The 27,993-nt window shown below is 38.9% G+C and overlaps 1 protein-coding gene across 1 annotated transcript in view; it reads right to left on the bottom strand.

Moving 5' to 3' along the window:
• The window catches only part of LOC101169664 (noelin-2), a 46,308-nt gene that overhangs the window by 7,098 nt on the left and 11,217 nt on the right, over window positions 1-27,993 (bottom strand). The window contains exons 3-5 of the mRNA XM_004065981.5: window positions 26,427-26,582; window positions 18,087-18,306; window positions 8,033-8,139 (exon numbers count right to left, since the gene is read on the bottom strand). Of these exons, the coding sequence (XP_004066029.1) occupies window positions 8,033-8,139; window positions 18,087-18,306; window positions 26,427-26,582 (483 nt within the window). The remainder of the gene's footprint in view (window positions 1-8,032; window positions 8,140-18,086; window positions 18,307-26,426; window positions 26,583-27,993) is intronic.

The raw sequence follows: 27,993 nt of genomic DNA, 5'->3' as shown, positions 1-27,993 counted from the left end.
TCAAATACAGTCACAAGTCAAGTCAACATGTACTCCGCACAACCACAGTTCACACACATTTATACATACAAACCAACACATGTAACGCATTTCATTCTGTCACACATACTATCTGTGCAAATCCACAATTAATTGTGGTTCTATTTTATGTTGTTGAGTTGTAAGACAGACTGACTCACAACATTGGTGATTATTGCAAGATCCCAAACATAGGTTGGACAAAACAAAATAAAACTGACATTACTGAAGTACACGCAGCAACAAGAAAGTGCTGCTTCACAAGTAGACAGCTTTTTACACATGAGGACAATATGAGTACTTTTATTCTGTAAATGTGGTTATTTCCTTTGAGCATTTATAACACAGAGGGACTATTTATTACACACAAAACAGTTTTCAGTGTAAGCTTGGTGACAGTTTAACAGAACTCCATTTATTTTAAATGGATTCAAAAAATTTCAGAACAAACCTGCTTTTTCCTCCCTCAAATATTCTTTTGCTTTTTACACAAACAAACAAGGTCATCTGAGAAAGGGGCAGCTTATAACTATTTAACAACCAGTGCATAGTACTGTAATTTTCAATTTGGTGACATTTCTGTTTTTTAAAGCATAAACAGGACATTAAAAATGATGAGTGAAGAGAATTAAGCGGCAGAGAGCTTCTGATGTGGTAAATGTTGTATTTTGACATGTTTAAATGCAAATAGAAACGGTTTGTTTTAATGTGAATTTTGGTGCAAAAAGAGAGGTAAAAAGATAGTAACAGAAAAAAAAGAGAAACTGTATGAGCAAACAGAAAAATCATGGTGACGGTGCTGATAAAACCAAATTCCAAATTTTTGGTGATAAGTTAGTAAACGTAAAACCATTATGTGTTTCAGGGGTGAAATTATAAAGCCCTCTGTGGATATTAAAGTGAGCGGCTTGACCAGTGTCCTGGCTCAGGTACAGTGAAATCCATAATTTGATGCACTGTTTTTGTTTATTTGTTTTGAGACTTTTGGGAGACACTAGACGGTGGATGGGAATGACTGGTTCTCATATACTTATAGAAAAAAATGGAAACATGAAACACATTTCCTGCTGCGATAAATGCATGGCCTGAATGTCCCCTGTCCTTTTAAGGCAGCAGGAAATGGGAAGACATTTGATTGATTTGGTTTGACTTATTGATTTATTTCAAGCATTGTAGTCAAAGCAATAAAGAATTAAAACATATTTATCAAACTCATTCAAGTAATAATTAAATGCATAGATTAAAAAGACAGAAAATAAAACAAAACAAAAAAGTCACTTAATACACATTTGCTTAATTAAATATAGTGATCATTTACTAAAGTCAAGTAGAGCTTGATTTATTGCTTGAAAAGGATTGGGAAGAAGCAAGCTTATATAATCCCACCCCTCCTGTATTAATTCATTTTATAGTTTTACAGTTTTGTAATTAGGTTCTGATCCGATATATTCTTTTCAAGTAACAAAATCCAGTGCCTAGTAATGATAGATTTTCTTCAGAAAACTTTCATTCATGATTTCAGTCAACAGCAACAGAAACCATTATGTAATAATCATTGATTATTAAAACACATTATCACAATAAACCAGTAATTATTGCTACACATTGCAGATCAAGTAAAGAAAATCAATAGCTTATTGATTGTAATTGAAACATTTCAGAAATCATTATTGCGCATTACACAATGTAATACTCATTGAATGCAATTAACAAGCTTTGATTATTTCACCACAATCAAGTTTACACATGTATTTGGAACTATTCAAACACCTATTGATCCTTAACTCAATTGAGGAACAAAAAGTGACCCTGTAAAACTGTGCAGTTAAATGCCATTCAGTTGAAAATGTGGGTGCACTAAATGTTATGCTGGTGCAACTAAGAAAAAATCAAGCACACAGGTACAACTATGCCAAAAGCTTATCTTAGCGCCCTGTGCAATAAATATGTATTCATAAAAATAAAGACAGTTAGAACGCCTGTTTGTCACTGATTGAAATAAAGTCTGACATACCCAGTTTTGTGGGGGAGAGAATCTGAATTCTTACCAAAAGTGATCATAAAGTATATGCAAGTATGGTATTCTTTCTAGTTGCAGAAGCTCATCTTGTCATCTTTTGGAATTGAGACAGTTTCCAATGATCACAAACTTGGTTTTTAAAGTGAAGGAAGGGAACATTGGCCCATACCATCAGACTGCCTCAATCAAAATATAGTTTTCTATCAGTGCAGCAACCAGTGTTCAATCAGTGTTGTTCATAACATCTCCACACTTCTTTCCACTGGGCAAAAAGTACCCAGTCTTTTCACTGTGCAAACCTTTTTAACAATTTTGTGAAGGACAACGTACTGTACCTAAGCGCCCACTGGGTGAAAAAGGGTTTTCTTGAAGTGCCTTGTTAGAATGATCATTTAGTAACCTATCTCGGACAAACCCCCTGGCTTTCAGCTTAGAGATGGTACTCATTTCATACAATGAAGGAGATTTCGTTTTGTAGAATAAAAGCATGAACTTGTCCTTTCCCATTGATCCCATCTGGATTAATTAACCATTGCATTATAATTCTACGAGCAAACACCTCCTGACCGCTGTAGAAGAGCTAATGCTCATAGCCCCTTTCACAGGGGCTAGTGAAGGTCTGTGCCTTTGTACCTCATTGTATGACTTTTAGGTTCATTCAGTAATGTTGAAATGTTTAATTCCATCTCTGATCAACCTCCAGAGGTGGTCTAAGATTGAATCGAAGTGGAACAGGTGCTTTCAGGTGAACAATGAAATGGGTCTGATAGAAGGACTTAAAATGTGCCTGACAGCACAGTGTTAAGTAATGCAGCAATAAAGTTGTTTAAAAAAAGTTTTTTTTTTTTTGTAAATATAATTAGTGACCAGATTTTCTGGTTAACTTCCTTTCATACTGTGTCCACAACTGCAGGTGAGCTTTTTGTAAAGGACATTTTGAACAGAAGCACATTCTTTATTTAACATGTATAATGATGCCCAAAACGACACACATTAATGAAATAATTGTTTTCAACATTAGGAGTGTCGGGTGTCCATGCCAACTGTGCTGCGTGATCATCAAGAGTAATCCGGTTAATGCTTCCATGTTGATATTAAGCAAAAATATATTTGGCGGTAGCTCCTCCCACATGCGTCTGGAGTGTCGAATGTCTGAACTCATCTTTAAACAAGCAGCAAATTTGACGGAAGTGGAAATAGAGGCAAATTTGATGAGCAAATTGCATTTGGTGTGAACGCAGGTTTTTTTTATTCCACCCTCACATCTATTCCTAAATGTTTAAAAAATCTTTTCTGTTGTCACGTTTAAACTTATTTCATTGCTGAGCACCAAAGTCCTTCTCTGCACCGTCACTCTCAACCTGGAGAAGATCTCGATAAATCGGGGATGCCAACCGCATACACCTCAGCAGATGTTCTCCCCACAGTGACAGATGTCTTTGTTTGTGTGGGTGAGTAAAATGAGCATTACTGAGGTGATGAAGAATTAATAAGTGTTAGACTGGAAACCTGTATAGACACAGTAGTCATTGATACGAAATCTTCGGAAATGAGTTTACTTCTTTTGCGTGTTTCTTGTTTGTCTGTTCCTGTTTTTATGTAGTTATGAGGTCCCACCACTGATTTACTATTCCAGAATTGTGAGCTTATTGATAGAGGTGAAGAGATAAAGCCAAATTCTAAAATATAAAATTTATTATTATTATTATTATTATTATTATTATTATTATTATTATTATTTATTTATTTATATATCAACATTAAAAACATATTTTATGGGGAATTTGTGATCATTGATGGAATCAGATAAATAATACTTAATGGAATCAAATAAAAAATCTGCAGTTGGACTAAAAATGTATTAAAAACTTAAATTTGATGCGAAAAAAATGAAACTTACATAATTTACAAAGCCTTGTTTTTTAAAATTGCTTGAAAGAAACCAATCTATTAATCAATCAATCAACACAATCTTAGAATGAACATGGAAATATACTTTCTATTGGACAGTTAAACAAAGTAAACATGTATTATAATAAGCAGTTAAAACAAAGCTCAACTCTTCATCCTATTAAGAGTTGAGTTAATTAGTATTATAAAAATGATACTAATTACAATATGTTGCTATGGTCACTTATGCATAAACAAACATCTGTGTATCTATTATAAAACTAAGGTCTCCTTTCTTCAGGGTATTTAAGAAAAAACAGCTGTTATTGCTGATATATAATGTCTCACACATCAGTACTGAAGCACGTTTATTTGCGTCTCAAAAAAAGCCATCGCATTTATCGTTTTTTTCAATCGACTTCTCTGTAAGTTCCACAATTGCATTTTATTTTTATAACATAGTTTCTTTCATTTCTCTTGTTCACTCACGTGACTCTCTGGCATTGACTAATTTATCATATAGTAATTGATTCTACATGACAGTAAAGCACAAACAGCGCTGTTGCTAATATTTATTTCTGTAACAATCAATCTCTCTCATTATGCTAAACACTCTTTCAGACCTGGCATTACTGTGGGGAATGCGTAGTAAAGCCATCATTGGTTTTGACAGCTCACTGAACATCACATCCATCTCCCCTAGGCTGAATCCATCCACCCTATGTTTTTCAGGCGCGTTCCTAACATGCTACTGCAGGGGGCAGTTGTTGTAAGGCCAGTTTCAAGAGGTAGAGTAATGTTTATTCTTATAATTACTTGGTTGTAATAAGGGAGAATAATGGTATAAAATGATAAATGGCGTATGCGTATATAGCGCTTTACTACCGTCTTGTAAGCCCAAAGCGCTTCAAAGTACCATTATACGGTGGCCCAGAGGGGTAACAAACACAACACTTTAGATTCGCAACACAACACAAAATAACACACTACAATTCATCGCAACACTGAAAATATTAACTCACAACATGAAGGAATCAACTCACAACATGAAGAAATCAACTCACAATACGGAAAAGTCAACTCACAGCACAACACTTGATCTCAAAATGGAAGTATACCTGCAACGAAAGTTACACTGCTTTTATTCTGAAGTTTCCACTGGGCTAAGCGGCTGACATTAAGTTACGTGTGAGTGTAAAGTTATTAAGCGCTTACAACTTAATTACCACTTATTTAACAGTTATGTTTCTGTTAATTACATGGTGAATAATCAAAATACACTAGTAATTAACACAAACATAACTGAGTGCTTAATAACTTAACATATCTTATTCACGCACACACAAACCAAATGCTCAGCTCGCGTCACGTCTGTGCATAAGCTGAGGGCACGCTCGTTGGTGGTGCGTTGGTGGAGCGCGTGGGAAATCCTAGCTTCAACCGTTAACCCTTTTGTACTGTGAGTCACATTTTAGTTTAAAAGTTTTTAGTCACAGGACATGTCACAGCTCAGCTCACTTACTGTGTGCTTAGCCCAGTGGAAATTTCAGAATAAAAGTAGTGCAACTTCTGTAGCAGGTAAACTTCCGTTTTGTGATAAAGTGTTGAGCTGTGAGTTGATTTTTCTTCGTGTTGTGAGTTAATTGTTTCATCTTGTGAGTTAATTTTTTTGAGTGTTGTGACAAATTTTAGGGTGTTATCTTGTGTTGTGTTGTGGATCTAAAGTGTTGTGTTGTGACCCTTCTGGGCCACTGTACATTCACCCATTCACACACACACACACACGCACACACACACACACACACACACACACACACACACACACACACACACAGACACACACACTCAGGGTGGCTCTGCAGACAAACACTGACACCAACCTCTAGGAGGAACATGGGGCTCAGTGACACTTTGACACATGGGCATTCAGGGCAAGAACCAAATTTTCGACCTTCCAACTAGAGGTTGACTGCTCTCCATGTCTGCACCGTGGCCGTAAGGAAGAGAGCGGGGAAAGAGGGATAAAATGCGGCAGTTTTCTGGTTAAAATGAAGATTTAAGTGCTATAATGTTACCCAGTTGTGGTGTCTGCAGAACACTTTTTCCCTTGTTTTATTCAATCTGCAAGCCTCTCTTATGGTCCTGACTTTGTTCAATAACTGCACTGTTTTGACTAAAAGAGAAAGGGCATTCTTAAAACTGGATTGCATTTTGCAAGAAACCATAAAGGGTTTAATTCAGTAGGTCAACAGAGAAGTCCATTCCCACTTTCCTCTGCATCGTCATAATCCATTTCGAGTGCATTGTGTGTTCATGAATTCAAGCTCTGCTTTAACAAGATCATCCCCATCAGACATTTCTTCATAGTGTCCAACCAGGATCCTTAACATGACATCAGGTCAGAGTGACTTCCAACAACTACATCCTCACACTGGGGCTCATGCAAAAAGGATGAGCATTGAGGGAGAAGAGTCTGCTAAAAGAAATGTTTTAGGTTTTAACAGTCTGGAGGAAAGCTGTACGGTGGGGCAGTGTGTTGGCGCCTTTACCCCACAGTAAGAAGTCCCTGGTTCAAATTCCAACTGGAACCTTTCTGTGCGGAGTTTGCATGGTCTCCCTGTGCATAAATGGTTTTCCTGTGGGCACTCTAGCTTTCTTCAATAGTCCAAAAACACAATTTCATAGGTCGATTGATTGCTCTAAATTGTCCCTAGGTGTGACCATGAGTGTGTATGGGTGTGTGATTGACGGACTAGCCATCTGTCCAGGGTGTACTCCATCTTTACCCAACAGTAGCCAGGACATGCCTCCCCGAGAGGGATTTAGTGGGTTAAGAAAATTGATGCACTTTTGAGAAAAATGTCACTGTCAGTTTTACTCTACAATCTTCACTGCTACTCCTTTAGGAACAAAAATGCACTGCACACATTTTAAAGTTCATACCACATCAAAATCATGCACTAAATCTCTTAGATGGAACTGAAAGAAAGTATCCAGTTTCCAGGTCTCTAACTAAAAACATTGATCCAGTACACCCTGCAAACAGAGTGGAAACCCTATTCACGGATTCACAGCTAAGCCTATTAATAATTGTGCATCAGACAAATTGTTATTGATTTTGCAGTTTCTTAGCACACAGAAAAACACGGTTCCAAAAATTCTGTGCTTTTGCAGAATGAAAAGTAAGTGAAGCAGGGTACTCAAAAATGCACAAAGAGTAAACATAAAAAGGTTCAGAAAAGGGTAATGTGTTTTTGTGATTTACACATTTAGCCTATGTAATCCAGGTACAGAAAGAGCAGAATCACTTCTTGTAAATAACAGGTTGCAAAGACAAAAATAGAAGACCGGGACCATAAAAGACACTGAACCCATAACTCCAAACTGTACCACTCATAGAAATAACTGTAAACTTTTGACAATAACTAGGGTAGCAGCTCTGTATAGCTGCTTTTCATCACTGTAGAAAAGCTCTAATAGGGAAACAGGCAAGGGTCACCATGGCAATATAAATCACACCTGGCAACTGGAAGACAGTCGCCTTGACAACTAGCTTAATATTCTGTCCCTGTAGAGAGTGTATAGTTGTGCATCCATGTTGTACATGTGCACATGTGTATGCATAGGAAACAGTGAAGCTTGAGATAGAAAGCACAAGAGTCTTTTCAGGAACAAGGCTGAAATGGAGAGGAAAAATACACCAGGGAGCAGAGGGAGCTTAGCAACCTGCTTACAGCACCTCCTCATGATGTAAACAAATACAAATGACTTTATGTAAAACAAAAGACAGTTTGCAGAGGAGTTTCCAAAAAATGGAACCTTAATTAACTCAAACTGAATAAATCACCTGTCAAACTTGCTCTTTAAACACTGCGGTATGGCTGAGTTCAGCTGCTTTATGTCCTCACAACATAAATAGTTCAGAGAAGTATGAATCTATATGAGAAACATCTTCTTCATAAACTTCTTTGGTTTTTTTCGGCAGCCCCAATTAAAAATGTTAATGTCAACCCCTAAATTTAGAATGAACTTTCAACTTTTGTCCTTAATGCCGAAACCCTGAATGATCTGGATATAAAAAGCACAGAGGCACTGCACACCTACCCTGCTGTCGGAGCTGGGAATCATGGCGTCAGTCATCCAGGAGCCAAAGCGGGACCCCGAGGCTCTCACGGTAATTGGGTTGCTAACTGCAGTCAGACGACCACAACCTATTAACGGATTCAAAGAAACAGGTTTATACATCAAGCAGGAATAAGGAGAAGATAATGGAGATGAAGCTTCAGTGCTGGAGTGATTAATGTTTACTGTCAGCGATGCTTAGCCAGCTAATTTATGAGCAGCAATCTTCCACTTCCAGACATAACTCAGCATACCCATATTTCATAAAATCTTCCATGCAAAGTTGCGATAAAGAATAAAAAAGAAGGTGCAGGTCAGCAAGGTTTTGCCCAAGCCTTTTCACTGAACTCACTTAAATTGAATCAAATTTTCTTGATTTTTCAAGGGTGCTTTACAATTGACTTAATGCATTGGGTAGGTATTGTAAATATGCTGGATCTGTAAAAGTAAACATACTTGTGATCTTAATCCCAGAAAGATTCTCTTTTTTGCTTTACTGAAATTTTCAAATGACCTTTTGTCGGCTTGAATCCAAGTAAGTTATAATTGATTTCAATATCTCAAAAAAGACCTTTCTTCCTGCAAAATGGGTTCTTAATGTGCACATAAATATCTAAAAATGTTTCTGCTGCCAAATTATTTTCTCTGCATGCAAGTCAACACCTTTCTATATATATTTATGTATATATATATATGGAGTTATAAGAAAGAATTTCTTTAAATAAAATAGAAAACTGTGTGTTTGTGCCGTAGGCATGTGATGCAGACGACGGCTGAATATACATAAAATAAAATATATATGTAGAGAGAGAGAGTTTTTTAAACCAAGTTTCCCTTATAATAGGAACATTTTTGGTACAAAAATCATTAATAGGAGCATTTTATTCAAAAAACAAATGCTAATCATAAGACAAAATATGTAAAGTGGGCGCAGCACTGACTGAGCAGGGAGGCCAATGTCCAAACAGCAAATCTCCTTTTAAGGCCATCCCCATGACAACCAACCAAGACAGCGGGTTTCCTATTGTGCTAGATTTTAATATTCCAGGAGAACCTAAGACGCCTTTTCGTTAAGTTTTTTTGTTCAAGTATTTTATGATTACAATTTATGTCGAAATTAAGTATTATGGTTTCAGTCATGCAAAATAATAAATTTAACCATCAGTTAAAGAGTCTGACGAAGGTCTTTGTGTTTGCTTTACGTACAATATTGATCACAGGACTCCCAGCAGGTCACAAGTCTGACTTTAGAAGCCATTTCAATTCCAGGTGGCACGAAATCATTAACAATGCTTTATTATTCTTGATTTTATCATTTTGTAGTTGTACAAAAATTATTAGTTATATTTTTTAATTTTGACAATACATGGATTTCTTCAATCATTTGTCCAAAAATCTTTTTTGTCATCCTGGATGTCATCCTGTGAAGTTTGAATGAGCTGATGGGCATTCTGGTCTTTGAAGAGACCTTTTGGTTCTCAGAAGCTTTTTTTTTCGCAGCAATCTGCTGCTCAAACTCACTAAAGCTAGTAAGTTAGACACTTTCCCAAAGCTCACTTCTCTCTTTGTCAGTAAAGTCTTTCTATCACTCAAAATCGTTCTTGTACATTTTTTGGAACAATCAGCTGTTTATATCACACTAAAGGGTGTACTGGATTATAAAGTGCACTGTCAATTAAGGGTCCATTGTTTTATTGTTGTACTTATGTCACATATAAGGGGCAACGAATTGTAAGGCGTGTTAAACAAAACAGAGATAAATCTGTCAGTTAGTAAGACTTTATTACCTGCATTTATAGCAACTCTAAAGGCTATGTCCGAATTCCCACCCCAAGCCCGAACTACTAAAATACTATATAGTATATATACTATATAGTACTATATAGTAATACTATGTTGTGCCCTGGATTTTAAAAGCAATTCTGACAACGCGCCACAAGCTTTTTTTTTTACGGAAAATAAAATGATGTGAAACTCTAACAGATAGTTTAGTGACAACTTTTATGAGTACAAATGGTAAATGGCGTATACTTATATAGCGCTTTCTACCTTCTTTCGAAGGCCCAAAGCGCTTTACAGTCACAGTCCCATTCACCCATGCACACACACATTCACACACTGGTGGTGGCTCCGCTGCCGAACACTGGCGCCAACTTTCCACCAGAGGCAAGGTGGGGTTCAGTGTCTTGCCCAAGGACACTTTGACACATGGGCGTGCAAGGCGGGAATCGAACCTGCAATCTTATGATCATGGGTCGACCACCGTACCACTGCAACACGGCCTCCCGTACAGATTAAGGAAAACATTGATAGTTTATATAAAAAAATACATTAAAATACTTTTTTTTTTTTTTTTTTTTACACGCAATGCTTTGTGGTTTATATTTGCCAATCTAGTCAGCATCGATGAACACTGGTTTTTTGCTAAGATTTCTGAGAGATTTCTAGGGCACTCGATTTTGGAATTGTAGATTCGGACAACGCTACAATGGCGAATACACTATATAGTGCACTATGTAGTGTGTAGTAGGGGTGTGCATTGGCAGTCCAGCGATACAATATATGTCGCGATATGTGTTTCACGATTCGATATGAATCTCAATACAGCCCAAGACTGTATAACATTTCTTCAATGTTTTTTAAAGAGCATGACATAGAAAAAACCACTACGTGAGTGAAATTCACCCATGCACACACACATTCACCCGGTGAATCAGACTGTGACTGTGACTGTGACCGTGAAGCACTTTGGGGCTTTTAAGACAGCAGTGAAGAGCTACACATATAAATACCAATTCTATTTATTTTTGTTTGTCTATCGTTCATTCAGTGTTCAGATCTAACCTAAACCTGCGACCTGGAAAAGACAGAATGAGGCAGGAAAACAACTGTCCTTGTTTGTGATATTAATACAAAAACAACTACCGTAATTTCCGGACTACAAGCCGCTACCTTTTTCCAGCGCTTACAGTCCTGCGGCTTATTCAGTGACGCGGCTAATTATTGGATTTTATTGGCGGCCGCCGTGTACGTATTTTTGGACACAGTGAATAGTTTGAATTCTCTAACATCAAACATAAGTCATTTGTTTTTCAACACACCTCTAAGCAGCCAAACAGCATGGACTTGACTTCAGGTCTTAGACACTTCAGTCATGGTTCAACAAAACGAAACACGCATGTCCAGCCGCATCCCAGAATCCTTTGGTGCCATTAGACCCAACGTGCACGTGATCGCCGCTACAATATGATGAAGCTTTCAAGTTAAAAGCAATCGTTAAAAGCAGCGTGAAAAAATCACCAACGGGTTTGGAAAAGCCGGTCAGCTGCGTGACGGAGAGAACAGCGCATGCTCAGGAGTGCATTTACCTCTGAGTCATAGTGACTCGGCTGGCTGCACGTAAATATGTGGCAATAATATCAGCCTTTATTTTGTCGGGACACGACTGGAAACACAAATTGACGTGGTCGTGTTAACGGTTTCTAAGGACTGAGCAGAGATTTGCATTGAAACGCTCACAGCCTCCGTGTGAGCTGGAGACTGCGTGTCGTGTGAGCTGCGGGGCCGATGGCAGTCTGAAGGCTCCCACACGTAACAACGCATCCGCCCCTCATACACAAAACGTACAGTATTAAGTCCGATTGCTCTGCACAGACACGATTTGCTCCGTTCACCGGCGCAATGGGGACGAAGCGCTCCTCCTTGAAGCTGCCCTGGCCAGAGCTGTCGGAGTAGATAGGAAGGGGAGACAAGGAGCGCGCGGGAGCGCGGAGGCGTCGAGCCATTCTGCAGGCTGCAGCCAGGGCTTACTCGAGGCGTCCGCGGAGCAAGTGTTTGTTGTGGAAGGAAACTTCTGACCCATGCGCCGCGAGGAGGCGCGCGTATCGCGCTGAGGCGCGTGCTTTTCAGTCGTCGCTGCTTTATTTTACTAGTGTGTTTTTTAAACAGCCCTGTTACTCCCATAACGCTGCCGCGACACAAGCGGAAGGAGAGCTTTACCCGTTCACCCCTCCATGCACTGCTGCTCACGTACAACGTACAACAGTATGGCGAGCCGGGCGTTGGCCCCGCCTTTAGCCCCTAAGACTCATGGGAAATGGGGGATCGGGGATGTAAATTTCCTCATCATAACTGAGGGATGTAATGTTGATTATATGGTTACTGTTTGTAATTTTATGTGTGATACCTAGATTGTCAATAAGTTAAAAAAAAATAATAAAAATAAAAACCATAACTGAGGAACTTGTGAACAGAATAGAGGTGCATACTGTTTGGCAGATGCAGATATACTCAAAGACATGAGCCTGAGGCAAAAATGACTCCACCCACTGTGTGCTAATAAATCACACTTACACTCTGAGTCAGGAAGTGATCCGTCAGGATGACAATGTTGCCTAATTCATGCGGCTTGTACCCCGACGCGGCTTGTGTATGTATAAAATTAGTTTAACACGTGAAAATGGGTGGGTGCGGCTAATAATCGGGTGCGCTTTGTAGTCCGGAATTTACGGTAATCATTTGTTTTATGAATGCATATATGTGTCAGGCTCGACGCGTGGATGCAAAAGCAGGAACACAGAGGTAATTTAAATCAAAATTTTCTTTCTTTCTTTAATCTCGAAGCAGCGACTCGAAGCACAAAGAATGCAAAACGATCCCGTGACAGACACTGGGTAGAAGGAGCTTAAATACACAGCAATGATGAACAACAGGTGTGTGAACAGGTGCAATTCATAACAGAAGTAAAGGTGGAGGCAACACAAACGGGAGAAACCAGAAGTAACCAAAATAAAGGCCCAAAGAACCCGGAAACCCCACAACCAATCTAGAATGCGAAACAAACTAACCTGCCCTGGCCCCTGAACCTCACAATGTGTATATTTATGGGAGGATTTTTGCTGAGGGTGTTGCATAAAATGTCCTTTGATTACATAACTAGACAAACACCAAATACTTTTTGGAGTCATCTCAGGTGATATTCAATTTAGTTTTTAATGATTTATTTAACACTTGATATTTACAGTAACAGGTTTTTGAAAATCAAATCCCTCTGTATTTCAGACATTTGCTCATATTTTCCTCACCTAAATTTATGAGAAGTAAAAATACAAGATCAATTTTCACTTATGGACTATGAAAGGCTAATAGGTTTTAGCAGAACTCCTGGTGTTTGACTACTTGTGTTTTTTCCCTTTCCTTCTTTTTTTCCAGGAATTTTCTTCACATTTTTGTCTGACTGGCTGCAAAAATGGCGGATGCAACATCATTAAAAATGTGCAAAAGTTGGACTTTCAATCAAATCAGGAAGAAATAAACAATGGATGAGTCATTACTGATTATTATGGCTAATTAACTTCTGATTCATATTTATTGCGTTTTTTTGTTGGGTCTAAGATGGCTTTTGGGCTAGAAAACCATGACTCAATCCAGCAACACTGGCAGTTATTAAATGATGATTTGAAGAGAATTGTAAAAGTGGCAAATTGAAGAGTATCAGATGAGAGGAACGGAAAGAGGAAAAGGCAAAGAAGTTGCAAGAAGTGTGTTTTCCATAATTCCAAAAGTGCTGGAAGAAAGACGAGACGGGAAAGATAACTGAACAAAACAAAAACCACCCCCCTCTCCTCCCCTCCCATCTTGTGCACTGCGCCGAAAGCCAGTTAGTGTTGTGTAACCCTTGTGCTATCCTAGGCACTTTAACATTGGGAGTGGGGTCATCTAGACCCACTAGACAGTGCGCTGAACCTTTTTTCTTCAATGATTTGTGAACCTCACTGGTGTCCATGGATTACATGAAATCTTTTCACCTTTATCCACCTTTGTCATGGTAGGAATAACACATCAATGTAAGGGGGGGGGGGGGGGGGGGGGGGGGGGTCATCTAAGATAGCACAAGGGCACACAAGGCTTGTGTGCAATCTCGCTGTTCAAAATAGGGAAATTAGGCAGCCAGAGGGTAAATTGTGTGGGCATCCTACGGGGAACCCGCAGGCACTTCCGTGCACGTACTGTGCATAAAGCATGTGCGTGCGGTCAGGTAGTCAGTGCCAAAACCTGCAGCAGCTGTATAAACCCCGTGTTAGCGGTGTTTCGTGCGCTGCTCGCTCCAGGAGCCAGACCCATTAAAATAAAAAATAAAAAAATCATCTGTGTCTCAACATTATGTTAACAAGATTCTCAAAATGAAATAAGCGTTTTTAAAATGGGTTATAAAGTGAGTAAATAATATAACTTTTAGGGGTTGCTCATTTGTTTTTATGTTAAATTATATTTCCAAGAAGGAAGGTAACGACAACGCATATTCATGCAATGCTAATTGATACCAGATTGACATTTATTGTCCTGTTGATAGATTGCACTTTTAAAATGTGTTTACTGTCAAAGTCTAAAGAAAGAGATGTTGAAGTAGGATAACAAACAGTGGTTTATTTAAGACGAGCTGTTCAGAGTCTATGGGGGTACTGGCGTCCAACCGCCTCTCCTTCGCTGCGTGGCAAATTTTGCTGCTTGAGTATGAAAACCAGCAGTTTTGATGGCCTGTCCAAAAAGGTGTTCATAAGCTTGACGCCCCAACCGTGGGAGGAGCTGTCACCAAATGTTTTCAGCCTGGGCAGCCGTGGTGCAGCGGTATGGCTGTTGACCCGTGATCGTAAGATTCGATTCCCGCCTTGCACGCCCATGTGTCGAAGTGTCCCTGGGCAAGACACTAAACCCCACCTTGCCTCTGGTGGGAGGTTGGTGCCAGTGTTCGGCAGCGGAGCTGCCATCAGTGTGTGAATATGTGTGTGCATGGGTGAATGGGACTGTGACTGCAAAGCGCTTTGGGCCTTCGAAAGAAGGCAGAAAACACTGTATAAGTATACGCCATTTCTTACCATTTGCTCGCTACATGGAGCGCTGTCTGTGTGTATCTCATGACAATGCACGGAAGACAAGGAGGATGTTTAGAGCAGTGACATGTGCTGAAGGTTCTGGCTGGTGAGGCACAGACCTTTTCAGATCAGATTTACAAACAAATGAGAGGCCTAAACTGGTCACTTCCGAATTGGAGAACATTGTATGTATCACCCCATCATATTTCAAAGTATCCACAAACAAAATACTGAAACAAAGTTTCTAACAAAACACATGTCTTTCTTGAGACCAAATGCACAAATTTTCCATCCACAATTTTCCTTTTGTCCCCCTCCAAATGTCCCAATCGAATTTCAAATAAAAGTTCAAAATTAAACATTAAATCACGGTATTATTTGATACTGTTTTATTGAAGCGCCTAACTGTGTGAACATTTGTTTCAATATACAAAAGTTTCAAATAATTATACATGGAACAAGTGTGCCACAACGTGAACCTAACAATTATAACTTTTGCTTTCAGTGAGACATTGATCCTATTATTGATGAATATGTAGAAAATCTGAAAAGTGTAGGTTTACTTTTAGTGAATTTAGAAGCCCAAAAAACAACCAAAGTGAATGCTACAGAATATAACCGACAGTGCCGTGGAGGAGGCTCTCACACGCACGCACACCCTCCACACATACACACCCACACCCACACACAGGTCAAACCTTCACCTGTAAATGAGGTCCATTCGTCTGTGCTTCTGGATAAAAATCTATTGTTCATTTATTAAGTTATAGAATTCTCAATAAAGAGGTGTTGTTCAGCATTGGTCATTAATTTATTTTTACATCATGTTTTGAATAATAGTCCACCTTCAAATCATATTTAATGAGACTACGTTATAAATAACAAATTAGGAAGAGACGCGAGCTCATGAGCGCCCTCTCTGTTGAGACAGTGCTACTGTGAACTTCACTTCTGTGTCTTTTCACTGCGGGTTTATGTCACATTTTAACACAAGATAAATTAGACAAACATTAAATACAATATATGTGAAATGGAAAGGGATGACATGGAATAAAATGTTGTACAATGAACATTTTTAAAATAAAGCATTATTTGGGCTTTTATATATTTGGGGCGGCCAAAGGGTTTTGCCAAATCTTGCAGTTACTATAGCAACCTTGATCAACACCCTGGCGCCGCCCCTGAACATCAATATTTCTAAGGTCTTTGGGTGTGCCTTATAGTGCAGAAAATACGGAAATATATTTTTGATTCAAATTATGTTTGAGTCTCTAGTGTTAGATCTTTTTTTTCTGTTTTTTTCTTTGTTGAGTATAATCATCTAATGCTTCCTACAGAAATATGCTTGTAAAGAAACACGTGTCACACATTAGGAGATTTTGATTTTACTACAGTTCTTCAATGGTCTTATTTTTCCTTCAAGCTGTAAGTTTTGGTTACATTAAATATATATTAGGGTCTCTGTGCCTCTGAAAAATATATGGAAACTAGGCATTAAGTCCGTTCCCATGAGAATGATGACAAGTAATGGAAATCCATAATGCATTATGGATGTTATATGCAGGACTTGTAGTAAAGTGAAATAGAAAATCTTTTGGAGTACAGTTGTCTCAGTGTGTAATTTTTTTTATTTTGTATTGTTATAACTTTTTTGCTATTATATATTTTTTTATTATTTGCTTGCAGAAAACAATCCTTTTTCTTAATAGCTTGGTTTTAACTGCTACTTCATGTAAGTGATAGTCGGAACTTGTTTGAATTTGCCTGTTCTGCAGAGAAAGTCGATAATCAGTCAGAGAAATCCTGGAGGAAATATTGATGCAGAGGTTTCCCTGGCATTTATTTGTTGTATGCTATGTTTGCCATGAAAAATCTGCCGCACATGGATTCATTTAGCATTGTTCCTTCCTATATGAATTCCTCAAAATTATGCTTTTTTGCCATATTGCTTGTGAGACTGACTCCATCAAAAGTGAAAATAATCTTTCTGCTGCTGGTATTGCTGCAATTTCTTGTACAAAATGTGTATTTTAGAAAATCAGATCACCTATTCAATAAAGTTATCCTTTTTCCTCATAGTAAATATAAAGCAACTCCAGCTGCTCCACTGCAGAAGAAGGCAGGTTTGGACACAGGTCCATGAAATGACAGGCAAAGAATAAGGTCTGTGTTTACAAGGCAGGCATGAAGGCAAGAAAACCTGTTAGCAAGATTTCTCAAAAGGCAACGATTTCTTTAATCCTACTCCTAACTCAGTTAGTTATTAGATCTGTTGAAATGTTAGTCCACTGTCATAATCCCTCTGCGGTCATGTGATGACACGCTGCGCTGGTGAAACAGAGCTGCTCGGTTAATTCTGTCGCCTCACATCAACAAGGCTCTGTATTAACATGCTGGTCAGCAGGGCTCCTTCGCTGTGCTGGTTGCATGTTCTCCCTGTGCCAGCATTTCAGAGAGAAGGCTTATCTAAATCAGCGGAGCTCAGTCTGATCAAAAGGAAAAACAGATTTAAAACTTTCAGACCGTGGGATGGATTCATCTTTTTTCATTCAACACTGCTGGAGGTTTTTTTCCCCTCCATTTGAACCCTGTGTGATTTATTTCTTCTCCTGTAAAACGAACTGCGTTGCATCAAATCTGCACGAGCAAAGCCAAGTAGAGCATCTTAAGCAATAGTAGTTGGAGTAGTAACCCTTCAAAAGCATCCTACCACAGTAGAAGTAAAAAACTAAATAAAGACAACCAGTAAGCGTCAAAACTAATGTGTTACATGCTAAATGAAATCTATAGAAATCTCTATAATCACGTAAACAAATAGGTATATAAATAAATATATATTTGTTATGTGCAATTATCTGCCAGTATCAATACTGCAAAGATATAAAGAATACCTTAAAATGGCTTAAGCGTCACAAATAAAAAAATAAAACTGACAGTGGCAGTTTTAATTTAAAGCATTCTGGGGAAAGAACAAAGCAACAGTGAGATGAAGTTTTTGATTTTTATTTTTTAATTTAAGTGTATTTACCTAAAGGGTATACCTGTTTGAATTTTTATATTTTTTTGTTTGTCCATTGACAAAATACAGAGATGTGAACTGCTTTTCGAGGCAGCAGTAGTAAAACCTTCACTTGATGTATTATTAATGTCCTTCTTGCACATACCCAGTTTGTTCATGCAGCTGTGTAACCTGGTCTCCAGCAGCAACACCCTTTGCTGAAGCTCCTCATAGTCGTACGCTCCAATCTCCTCCTGAATGGCTGTCAGGATGATTGATAGGTTCAGCAGCTCCATTCTCAGAGTGCCCAGCGTCTGCAGGTCTAATCGGTACTGCTCCACCACCGTAAAGAGGGGCCGTAGCTGGGACATCTGGCCCTTTAACTCCTGAGGGTATATAAAAGATATTAGGCATGAATAGGTTAGAGAGAAGGTCAAAACGAATGCTGTGACATGTGAGAGACTGTTCCTCCCTCATATTTCATCTGTGGCAGTTTGTGTGACTGGTCAGGGTGCCCTCTGAGTGTGACTGTCATCCCCACTCGTAGAGCTGGGACTGAAAGACCAAAGAACACTGAAGGCTCTGAAAGATATTTTCCCTCTTTAAGTAATTATGCTTCATGCCATCCACCGTCTTCCACACTTCAAGTTAAAAACTCATCAAGTGAGGAGAGGGCATGGAGAAGCTTTGAAACAGAAATTACAGATGTATTCTTCTTCTATCCCTTCTGGGAAATTTTGCACTAAAAAGACAATTGTGTTCAATGTATATATTTTGTGATTTCATTTTACCATTTTGCACGATTATAATAATAAAAGTCAACAGAAAAAGTATTCAGAAATCATTCAACCACTGTATTCATCCTCACTAATGTACTGTATCGTCTAGTAGGTAAAGAATATTTGTGGGCACATTGATGGATGGTTATTCTGTGTTGATTCATGAGGTGTTCTTATGGCAAAAACCCTCATAATATAAGCAAAAGAATCCTTTGTTTTCACTACAAACGTTTTTTTTTCTCAGATTTTACTTCCATAAAAATCTTCTAATTCAGTAGGTGGGATGAACAATACATTTTTAACCGATTGTTAAACAGCTGACATGTCATGATTTTGTCATTCCAGCATGACATGTTGAAAAACCCTCAAAGACTGTAACGAATTAAAATAGACAGACACGATGCTCACACATTTACATTGTGTGTGTACAAACATGTTCTTCCTTTTTCAAAAATGTGCAAAAAAAACTTGTCATGGAATGGACCATCCATCTTCTAAAACTATTTTGTCCCTTTTAGGGTCACGGGGCTGCAGGAGCCTATCCCGCCACTCGTGGGAGAAGACAGGGGACGTCCTGGACTGGTCGTCAGTCAGACACAGGGCAACAATCATACACCCATATAAACCTAGGGACAACTCAACCAATTAACCTATGAAGCATTTTTTTGGACAGTGGGAGGAAGCCAGAGTCCCCGGAGAAAATGGGGAGAACATGTAAACAGAATTACCCCATTGGTGATTCTATTTTCGTGTTTGCAAGTCCCATCCATCCATCCATCCATCCATCCATCCATCCATCCATCCATCCATCCATCCATCCATCCATCCATCCATCCATCCATCCATCCATCCATCCATCCATCCATCCATCCATCCATCCATCCATCCATCCGTACATCCATCCATCCATCCATCTTCTAAACCCACTTCATCCTGTTTGGGCATAACAGTGTTACATAAGCTTACACAAGCTACTCTTGCCGATTAGTGGGGGTTCACCCTAAACAGATTGTCAGTCCGTTGCAGGGTCACACACACTCATACACATTCACACCTAGATGTCACAGAGTCAATTCAATTCAATTTTATTTGTAGAGCCCAAATTCTCAACAACAGTCATCTCAATGGGCTTTGTGAAAGTCAAACCTTTCTGTCTGCAAACTCCACACAGAAAGGTCCTAGCCAAGAGTTGAACCAGGGCCTGGAGTGCCAACCTCAGCACCTCAGTGCAGCCCTGGTCTAGACCTGTTGTGTCTGAAAGTTATCAAAAACATAAAAATATTTAACCAACATAAAGCATTTAGCAAATTATATCTTTTGACCAAAGACACCTTCTCTAGTTGATCTGCTTTTCTACCTTCTTGAAGGCCCAAAGCACTTGACAGTCACAGTCCCATTCACCCATTCACACACCGATGACGGCTCCACTGTCTAGCACTGGCACCAACCACAACCACCAGGGGCAATGTAGGCTTCAACACATAGGCGGTCAAGGCGGGAACCGAATCTGTGATCTTCCAATTAGAGGTCGATTGCTCTACCTCTGTACGCCACGGACAACAATGTCAACAATGTTTGTGGGAAACACCAAAAAAGTGGTTGCTAAGGACGGTTGCGAAGTCCATTGTCACATAACGTATAAATGTAAGGATTTATTCACCAAAACTTACATTTTATATACATTGTAGTTGTTATGGGCATATCACCTTCACTAAAGCAACTAGTTTGTCTTCGATGGTGATTGGACTGCTTTTACAGAGCACTGGGAGGTGTACACTCTAATTGATGCTTTGACCTTAGAAGGCCAAAGGGGTGGGGTCAGAGCAGGCGGTGATGAAAATCAGGAATCTTTCAACCCTTTAACCCTTGTGCTATCCTAGGCAATTTACCATTAGGAGTTGGGTCATCTAGACCCACTAGACAGTGTGCTAACCTTTTTTTTTCAATGATTTGTGAACCTCACTGGTGTCCATGGATTACATGAAATCTTTCCACCTTTATCCACCTTTGTCATGGTAGGGAGAACGCGTCAATGTAAGGGTGGGGTCATCTAAGATAGCACAAGGGTTAAATAGAAATAAGTTAATATATTTGAATAATTCAGTTGATTTTAGGCCACTGGTAAACACTGATTATGCTGTGACCACGGGTAAACAGGAAACAGGCATCAACAATGGCCTTCTAGCCCAACCATGTTATCTTCATCTCTCTCATCAACACACACTGACTTGTTTACGGGCTGTGGCTGACTTGTTTAATACTCATCAGTTTATGCGCTGGTGGATTAATCCGTGAATCACTACAGTTTCAAACAGGTTGTGCGTTCTGCTTGAATCATTGGTTACTGGAACAGAAATTTCACTGCAGAGAAACTAAATTACTTGAAAGAAGGGGCACGAGTACAGGATGAGACAGAAAAACAATGGGAAACTTCAATGCTACCACCTGAGAGAAACGGCTTCTGCTGCAAAGAGCAGGACCTGTTCATGCTTGGAAAATGTCCAAGTGTCCATGTGTGGCAAATTCAATTATTTCTTGTTGTTTGAACAAAAACAGTCAAGCGGAACAGTCATTGACTTAAATGTAAAATGAGCGAAGCTCTGCAAAAAACACAACAACTTTAAATTGTGTTTATTATTTTATTTATCTTGGGCTCACCTATTTTCTTTTCTTTAGTGGCTCATGACTTGGGAAAAGTGAATAGACAATGTTGGAAGTCAGGAGGCTTAAAAAGAAGAAATATTTTAGACATTGCTGATGATAACCATGCATTAAAGCTTTTAAAAAAAGCAAAGATGCTCTTTGATAAAAGTGTTTTCCTAAAACAACAAACATGAACATTTTATTCATATTTCTGCTGCATTACCTTTTAATCCTGATCACAAACTACATCTTAGTAAAACAGATCTGCCCTTAAACTAATATACTGGAGACTTAAGTCCAAGATCTTGTAGACCCAAAGACTTCTAAAAGAATCCAAGCCTCTTTGCAGCACTGGATCAGAGTTTGACTGTTGACCTCAGATTACAGGATGGCAGGTTTTCTAGACTGCCTGTCCATGGGTCTTCAAGTGTCCTTTGACACTGAACTCCATATTGCTCCCAGTGGTCTGGTTAGCACTGCTTTTATCGGTGTGTGAATGGCGGAGTGACACTGTGACTCTAAGCCACTTTGGGTCTCACAGACAGCAGAAAAGCGCTACACAAGAAGACGCCATATGCAATTTACACTTAGCACCAAGGTTTGATGGTTCTGAAAATTATGCTGCTGGAGCTCGCCCTCAAACTTGACAGGTTTTTGCACAGGCAGGTGCGTGAAAACCATTTGCACTTAACTGTTAAAGACAGCCACTGTTTTCCATGTGTAAAGTGAAGTGCAAGTGTGCATTTTGACTCAGTCTGTCAAAGTGCACACATGCACCTCACAAACAAGGAAATTAAATGGGCATGATCACTCGCGTTGCTAAATTCTACCTTTTAAATTTCCTTAACCTTTCACTGGCCTGGTGCAGAGGTAGAGAGGATGACCTCTGATAGAAAGATCACAGATTCTGGTCCTGCACTGCCTGCTCATGTGTCAAAGTATCCTTGGGCAAGGCACTGAACCCCACATTTCTCCTGGTTATAGGTTGCCGCCAGTGTGACTGCATAGGTAAATGGAACTGTGACTGTAAAGCGCCTTGGGCCTTCTAAGAAGGTAGTAAAGCGCTAAATAAGTTTACACCATTTAATTTTCCCCAAGCTGCTACTAAAGCCGAAACAAAATATACCACATTTGGTTGTTACCCACATTTATGCAACATCAGTACTAATGTAGCAAATAATAATGAGATGATTGATGTCCATATTTAAAAATATTGAAGTGATAATAAAGTTATTAGTGTATTGGATTTCACAGCATTTGAAACCAGGAAATTAAACGGCAAATCTAGAAAACTCTTTCAATCCTTCACTTTGATTAAAGGGACCTTGCTCATGTCTCTTTTGGGCCTGGATGTGTATTTGCTTTCTGCACATTCCTGCAGAGATATGCTTTGAGTCACAATTAATTGCCGGCTCTGTGCTCACACCTCTTAGACTTCCTTTGGGATGAACTAAGGCAAGAAGGAGGAAATGCGAGTGCACAAGGCGAAAAACTGCATTAAACAAATGGAAAGCACCCCCAGAATATGCCAGAGGGACTGCACATTCCATCTGGCCTGGGAACACTTTAGAATCCGCAGGAGGAGGTTGGAGGATGCGCTGAAGGAGTCTGCAGTTACAGCTCTGACCTAAAAAAACCCAGCATATAACTCACACTTGATCATTTGGACTCAGAGAAAAATAGGCCTCTTAACGCTTATATTGGTCTTGGTGGTTTTCTAAGTCCAGTTGTTGTTTCTGTTCAAGAGGATGATTCTGTCAAACAAAGCACTGCTGAGTGACATTTTCAGGATGACACGGTAGAGAAAATGTCAATTAGTTTCAAAAGTTGAAACGTGTTTGTACCTTCAAAGTCTTTAGGTTCTTCAGATTTAGTTCAGACATGAAAGAAAAGGATTTAATGAAGTGACAAAGCAAAGGCAAAAAAGTAAAACCATTTCCTCAAGTCATCTCAACCCCCCGCGCACAATCACAGCAGGAGATTCAGAAAAGAGGCTTGGCAATCAGTCAAACACTTTATGCTCCTAATCTTTCTCCCACTGTTATAAAACGCCCAGAATACTTTTCTAGTGCACCTTTTCTCCCAAAATGCAACAAATCCTGTAAAGTAACCTGGGCTAGTCAATGCTGGTCATTTATTTAAATTACCACACTGATCATCTTTTGATTTGTTGTAAAAGTGTTCCCAGTGGTATTTTATTTATGAGGATGCCGTTTTTAGGCAAATTCAAAGCATTCTTTCCTAGGATATAATTTCTGCAGAGCGGCAGGAGTACATTAGAAATCACTTACTCAAAATTCACCTCTGAGTTGTGAGTGGGAGCATTGCTGTAGCGAGCCTACCTTTGCCTACCTTTGTTTACACCCTCCCGCTAGCTTACAGGCCCTTGCACCCCCAACCTAACATTAGTGGTACAACAAAACATGGTGAACTATATTAGAGCTATTCAGCCGTACAGTTATGAGCCAGATGCAAGCCCGGATGAGGAAAACAAAGACGTACATGGATCTATTTGTCTGCAAGTGGAGCAGAGCAGGGAGCTTTGTGGTTCTACGTCACATAATCGGTTTTCCAGCAACATTTTTTGTCTGCCCTTGATTTACGATGATTGAAATAAAGAAATACTCAGAAAAAGTTCAACTTAATTTTCTGCATGTTCTTGTAGCATTTTTCTCAAGAAAAGTTTTATTAAAAACACTATAAAAACATTTTTGATATACATATTTGATAGATTCCTGCTGAATGTTTTGCCTATAATTATATTTTCATTCAATAATCTTAAATATCAATCTTGATAAAATGCCATGACTCATCAGATAGTGAAAAAAATATTTGGCTAATCTCCTTAAATCTACATCCCTTCCTTCACCTTCACTTTCCTAATCTTTTCCTTCCATTATCTTATCTATCCTCCTTCACCTCACACCCTCTGACTTCATCCCTTCTTCTGTGATAATCTCCTTCCATTTTCGTCATTTCTGTCTTTCATGGGATAAAAATACTGTTTAGTAATTGATAAACTTACTGTAGCTGCACATAAATATTTAAGAGTTCTGCCTCTGAGTGCAAAAGCAAAAGCTCATGACTGTGAAAAGCCCCAAGGACCAGCAAGCAGATTTGAGCACTCACACACACACATGCTCTTCTGTTCGCACACACACACAAACTGCATAAACTACATGAAACCAGACAGAGTTGTTAAGAAGATGCTCGGCAGGAGATGAAAGGATGAATATATTTATGGGAAGGCAGCAATATGATCTATTTGGGGAAGTGAGGGTTATCCTTTGTGTGTGTGGGTGTGTGTATTAGCCTTTTTATTCCAGCATAAATCTGTTTACACAGTCACAATGTGGGGCTTGGCTTCCTGTTAGAGGCAAAATATTAAATCCCCCAACATTGCAAGACATGCTTTAAGGCTACTGTAAGGGTTCGTGGATAAAATGATGATAGACAGATCCACAGAAAGAGAGGAAAGAAACATTTCTGTGCTTCTGAGGTGATGGAGACAGTGCCTTGAATGTTTTTGTAATACATCCCTCATCCTTGATGTCTTCATGGATGTTTCATGGAACATCTGTTAAGTTTAACACGTACATTTTAGGACTTGACAGGTAACAAATTCATCCAGTTTTGCCTTTAAACCAAATAAAGCCCTTTTTTTGTGCAGTGCATCAGGCAAAGATTCCCATCTCTGTGATTTGTCTTGCTTTTTTCCCCAAGTAGTATTCAGAACATGATTGGAGCCAATGTTAAATTTAGAGGTTGGAGCATTTGACTGGCGAGTATTTTTTTTTTTTTTCATGAAACTGGCGCACTTTGCACTAAAAAGCAAACAGAACCAAATGGACATGTAATGTTTTTTTTGGGAGAAATGTAGATAAAGAAAATGTAGATGGACATACAATAGTTTTTTAGCTGGTTTCAAAGAGGAACTAGGGTCAGTCAAACAAAGCCAAAATACCCAATCACCTCACAGATATAGAAACAGAAGACATCTGTGCCTTTTTTCCCATAATGCCCTATTCACAACTGCCCTTATGGTTGAATATGGGCTGTCTGTGGGTGAAAAGTGGGCAAAGTTTGTGGGTTGCCCTACGGGCTTAGTGAGCCTGTAGGCAAAAATGTTTTAATGTACATTTTTTTCGACAGATATGCTGCAGGCGAGAGGTCGTGGTGAATGCTGAAACAACACGTGAGGGTCAGGAAGGTTAAAGTAGGTGAGACGCAGGCACATTATGTGGATTCTTCCCCAGCATGCAGAAAAAAGGTTCAGAGCACTGTCTAGTGGGTCTAGATGACCCAACTCCCCATGTTAAAGTGCCTAGGATAGCACAAGGGTTACACATGGTCCATATCGTTAATATTTATTCCAGTTTCACTTTTGCTCAAAGATGTGTTTTCAGAAACGCAGTATGAACCTTACAGTATTTTGATAGATTTGATTTCTGTATCAAAGTCCTTAAGCTGCCAATTTCATAAATCAAAGCATTACCATGAGAACTGATTATGCTGTTCAATCTCTCAGCTTTCATTAAGAAGATCCACAGCTTCACATTCTCTCATAATAGACCTTCAGCAGGCTGCTATTTTCATGCCGGCACTGAAGCTTGCCAGTGGTGTCATGATAGGAGACAGCATGACTTATGAGATTAACACCCCCAAATTAACAAGTGAAATGATTCCTTTCAGATCCGTATCAGTGAGAGGCACTGCTTATCCATGCGGCTAGAAAGTTGCGTTTTGCAAATGATTCTTAGTTTCAGTGTTGTTCAAACCGTCTCAGTTACAGTGGGGTGTCAAAAGATGTTGCTAACAGCTGAAAGTTTGAACGTGTGCATGGATGCTGCACTTTTCTGTCAGTTCTGTTGTGCACACAGCGAGCGCACAGCATGGAAATTGACAGCTTCAAGACAAACGTTGTCTTCTCGATGAAAGACGCACAAGTGTCTGAGTGCAGTGAGGACGGTTCAGCTTGGCAAGCGTGAAATCAACGTTTTCACACCAAATGTTGCGTGTCTGTGCAGCGTCCGTGCGTGTTTGTCCGAGAGCCCGCCCCGTGCTCGTGTGGCATGTGTCTGCACCTGTAGGCCCTTGGACGTCAGCGCACGGGGATTGGACACATAGGTATGTAAGCGTCCGTCCACTCCTCTTAGCAGCGGCTCAGAGTCTTGAACGTACTGCAGGTCTCTGGACGTCCGCAGGTCCACCACCTCCATGGACTGACTCACATTCTGAACCTGAAAACATTCAGACACAGTGTTAGGGATGAATGTTCCTGCAGCCATCTATCACACGACTCATTCATCATGGCTAACAAGGGAGCTGGAGCCTATCCCAGCTGTTGAAATTGCAGGGAGCTGTAGTGATGGAAACATATTTCAATTACTTGTGAGGTTAGTTACTTAAACACACTTGTCATCAACATTAACTAGTTAGTTATTTCATATCGAATTGATTGTATAGAAATTTGGGGAACAGCAAATAAGAAATCTGTAAAGTCTATACAAAAAAGAGCAATTAGTATAAGAAAGTAAGAAAGTATAAGAAAGTAATTAAAGTTAAGTTTTATTTTAAAACTGTAAAAAGCGTTTTACATTTATATACATTTTTTGTATAAAAATGTATAAAGCACATCCCAAAAGTCTGCCATTCGACATACCAAAAATGTTCTTCAAATTCAGAAGGAAAATGAAGGAAAAAGTGTTTCGGTTCAGGGTATGAGACTATGAAATACTTTTTGGAAAACAGTAAAATCAGTAAAGAAATCAGTTCAATTCAATCATTACATTTAAGAAAAACTGTTGGGTTTGGGTTACACTGAAAAAAAGGTTTAGAGGGTGTGAGCCATTTGATGTTTTTTTTTCTATTTTTGTTTGTTTGTCAGGTTTTGTTGCTTTTGCCAGCCATATGATGAACTTATGTTGCATTACAAAGAAATGCATCTGATTAACATAGTTTCATAGTTTAGTTAAATGGGGCAGAAATAATAAGTTTTCTTCTTTCTGGCCTATTTCATTTTCACCAAATAAAAGACTGTAATTTATTTTTGTTGCTGTGAAAATAAAATAAATAAATAAATGAAATGTAAAACATTGAATCTTTTGTAGAAAAAGTGGAGGCAAAGCTACGAAATCATAGAAAATGTGTAAGACTAATAGCTAACATCACAACGTTTTAATTAAAGTGGTTAATTCATGGCATGATTCCCACGAGAAAATCAAAACATGAGAGAATTAAAAGCAGTATATGTTGACTTTTAGAAACGTAAAAAAAAAACGTGAATGTGAATGTTTAAATTATTGTCACTTTGTGATTGGGCAGTTATTGGGTTATGTAACTAAATTATATCTCACTTTTTAAGAAACATTTCTATTTGGACCAGGAGGATAATTTTGGACTAAGTGAAAGGACCTGATAAGTTTCTCACTTGTTGAAAATTATAAACTAACATATTGATTAATATCAATGGTATTTATAATTATGCAATACAAAAAGTAACATAACTATAACCCTAGTTATGTTGTCTGAAATAAACATATACTTTTCAAAATTAATGATTTTGAATGTGAATGGAAAATATTCATCTCAGATCTGATACTTCGGCCCCAACCTATTAATGGAATATTGTTATTAATAGTGTGTATTCAC

Source organism: Oryzias latipes, chromosome 1 (genome assembly GCF_053564925.1).
Source record: "Oryzias latipes strain Hd-rR chromosome 1, Olatipes_Hd-rR_3.1".
Taxonomy (NCBI): Eukaryota; Metazoa; Chordata; class Actinopteri; order Beloniformes; family Adrianichthyidae; genus Oryzias; species Oryzias latipes.
This window is presented reverse-complemented; position numbering and strand designations above follow the sequence as displayed.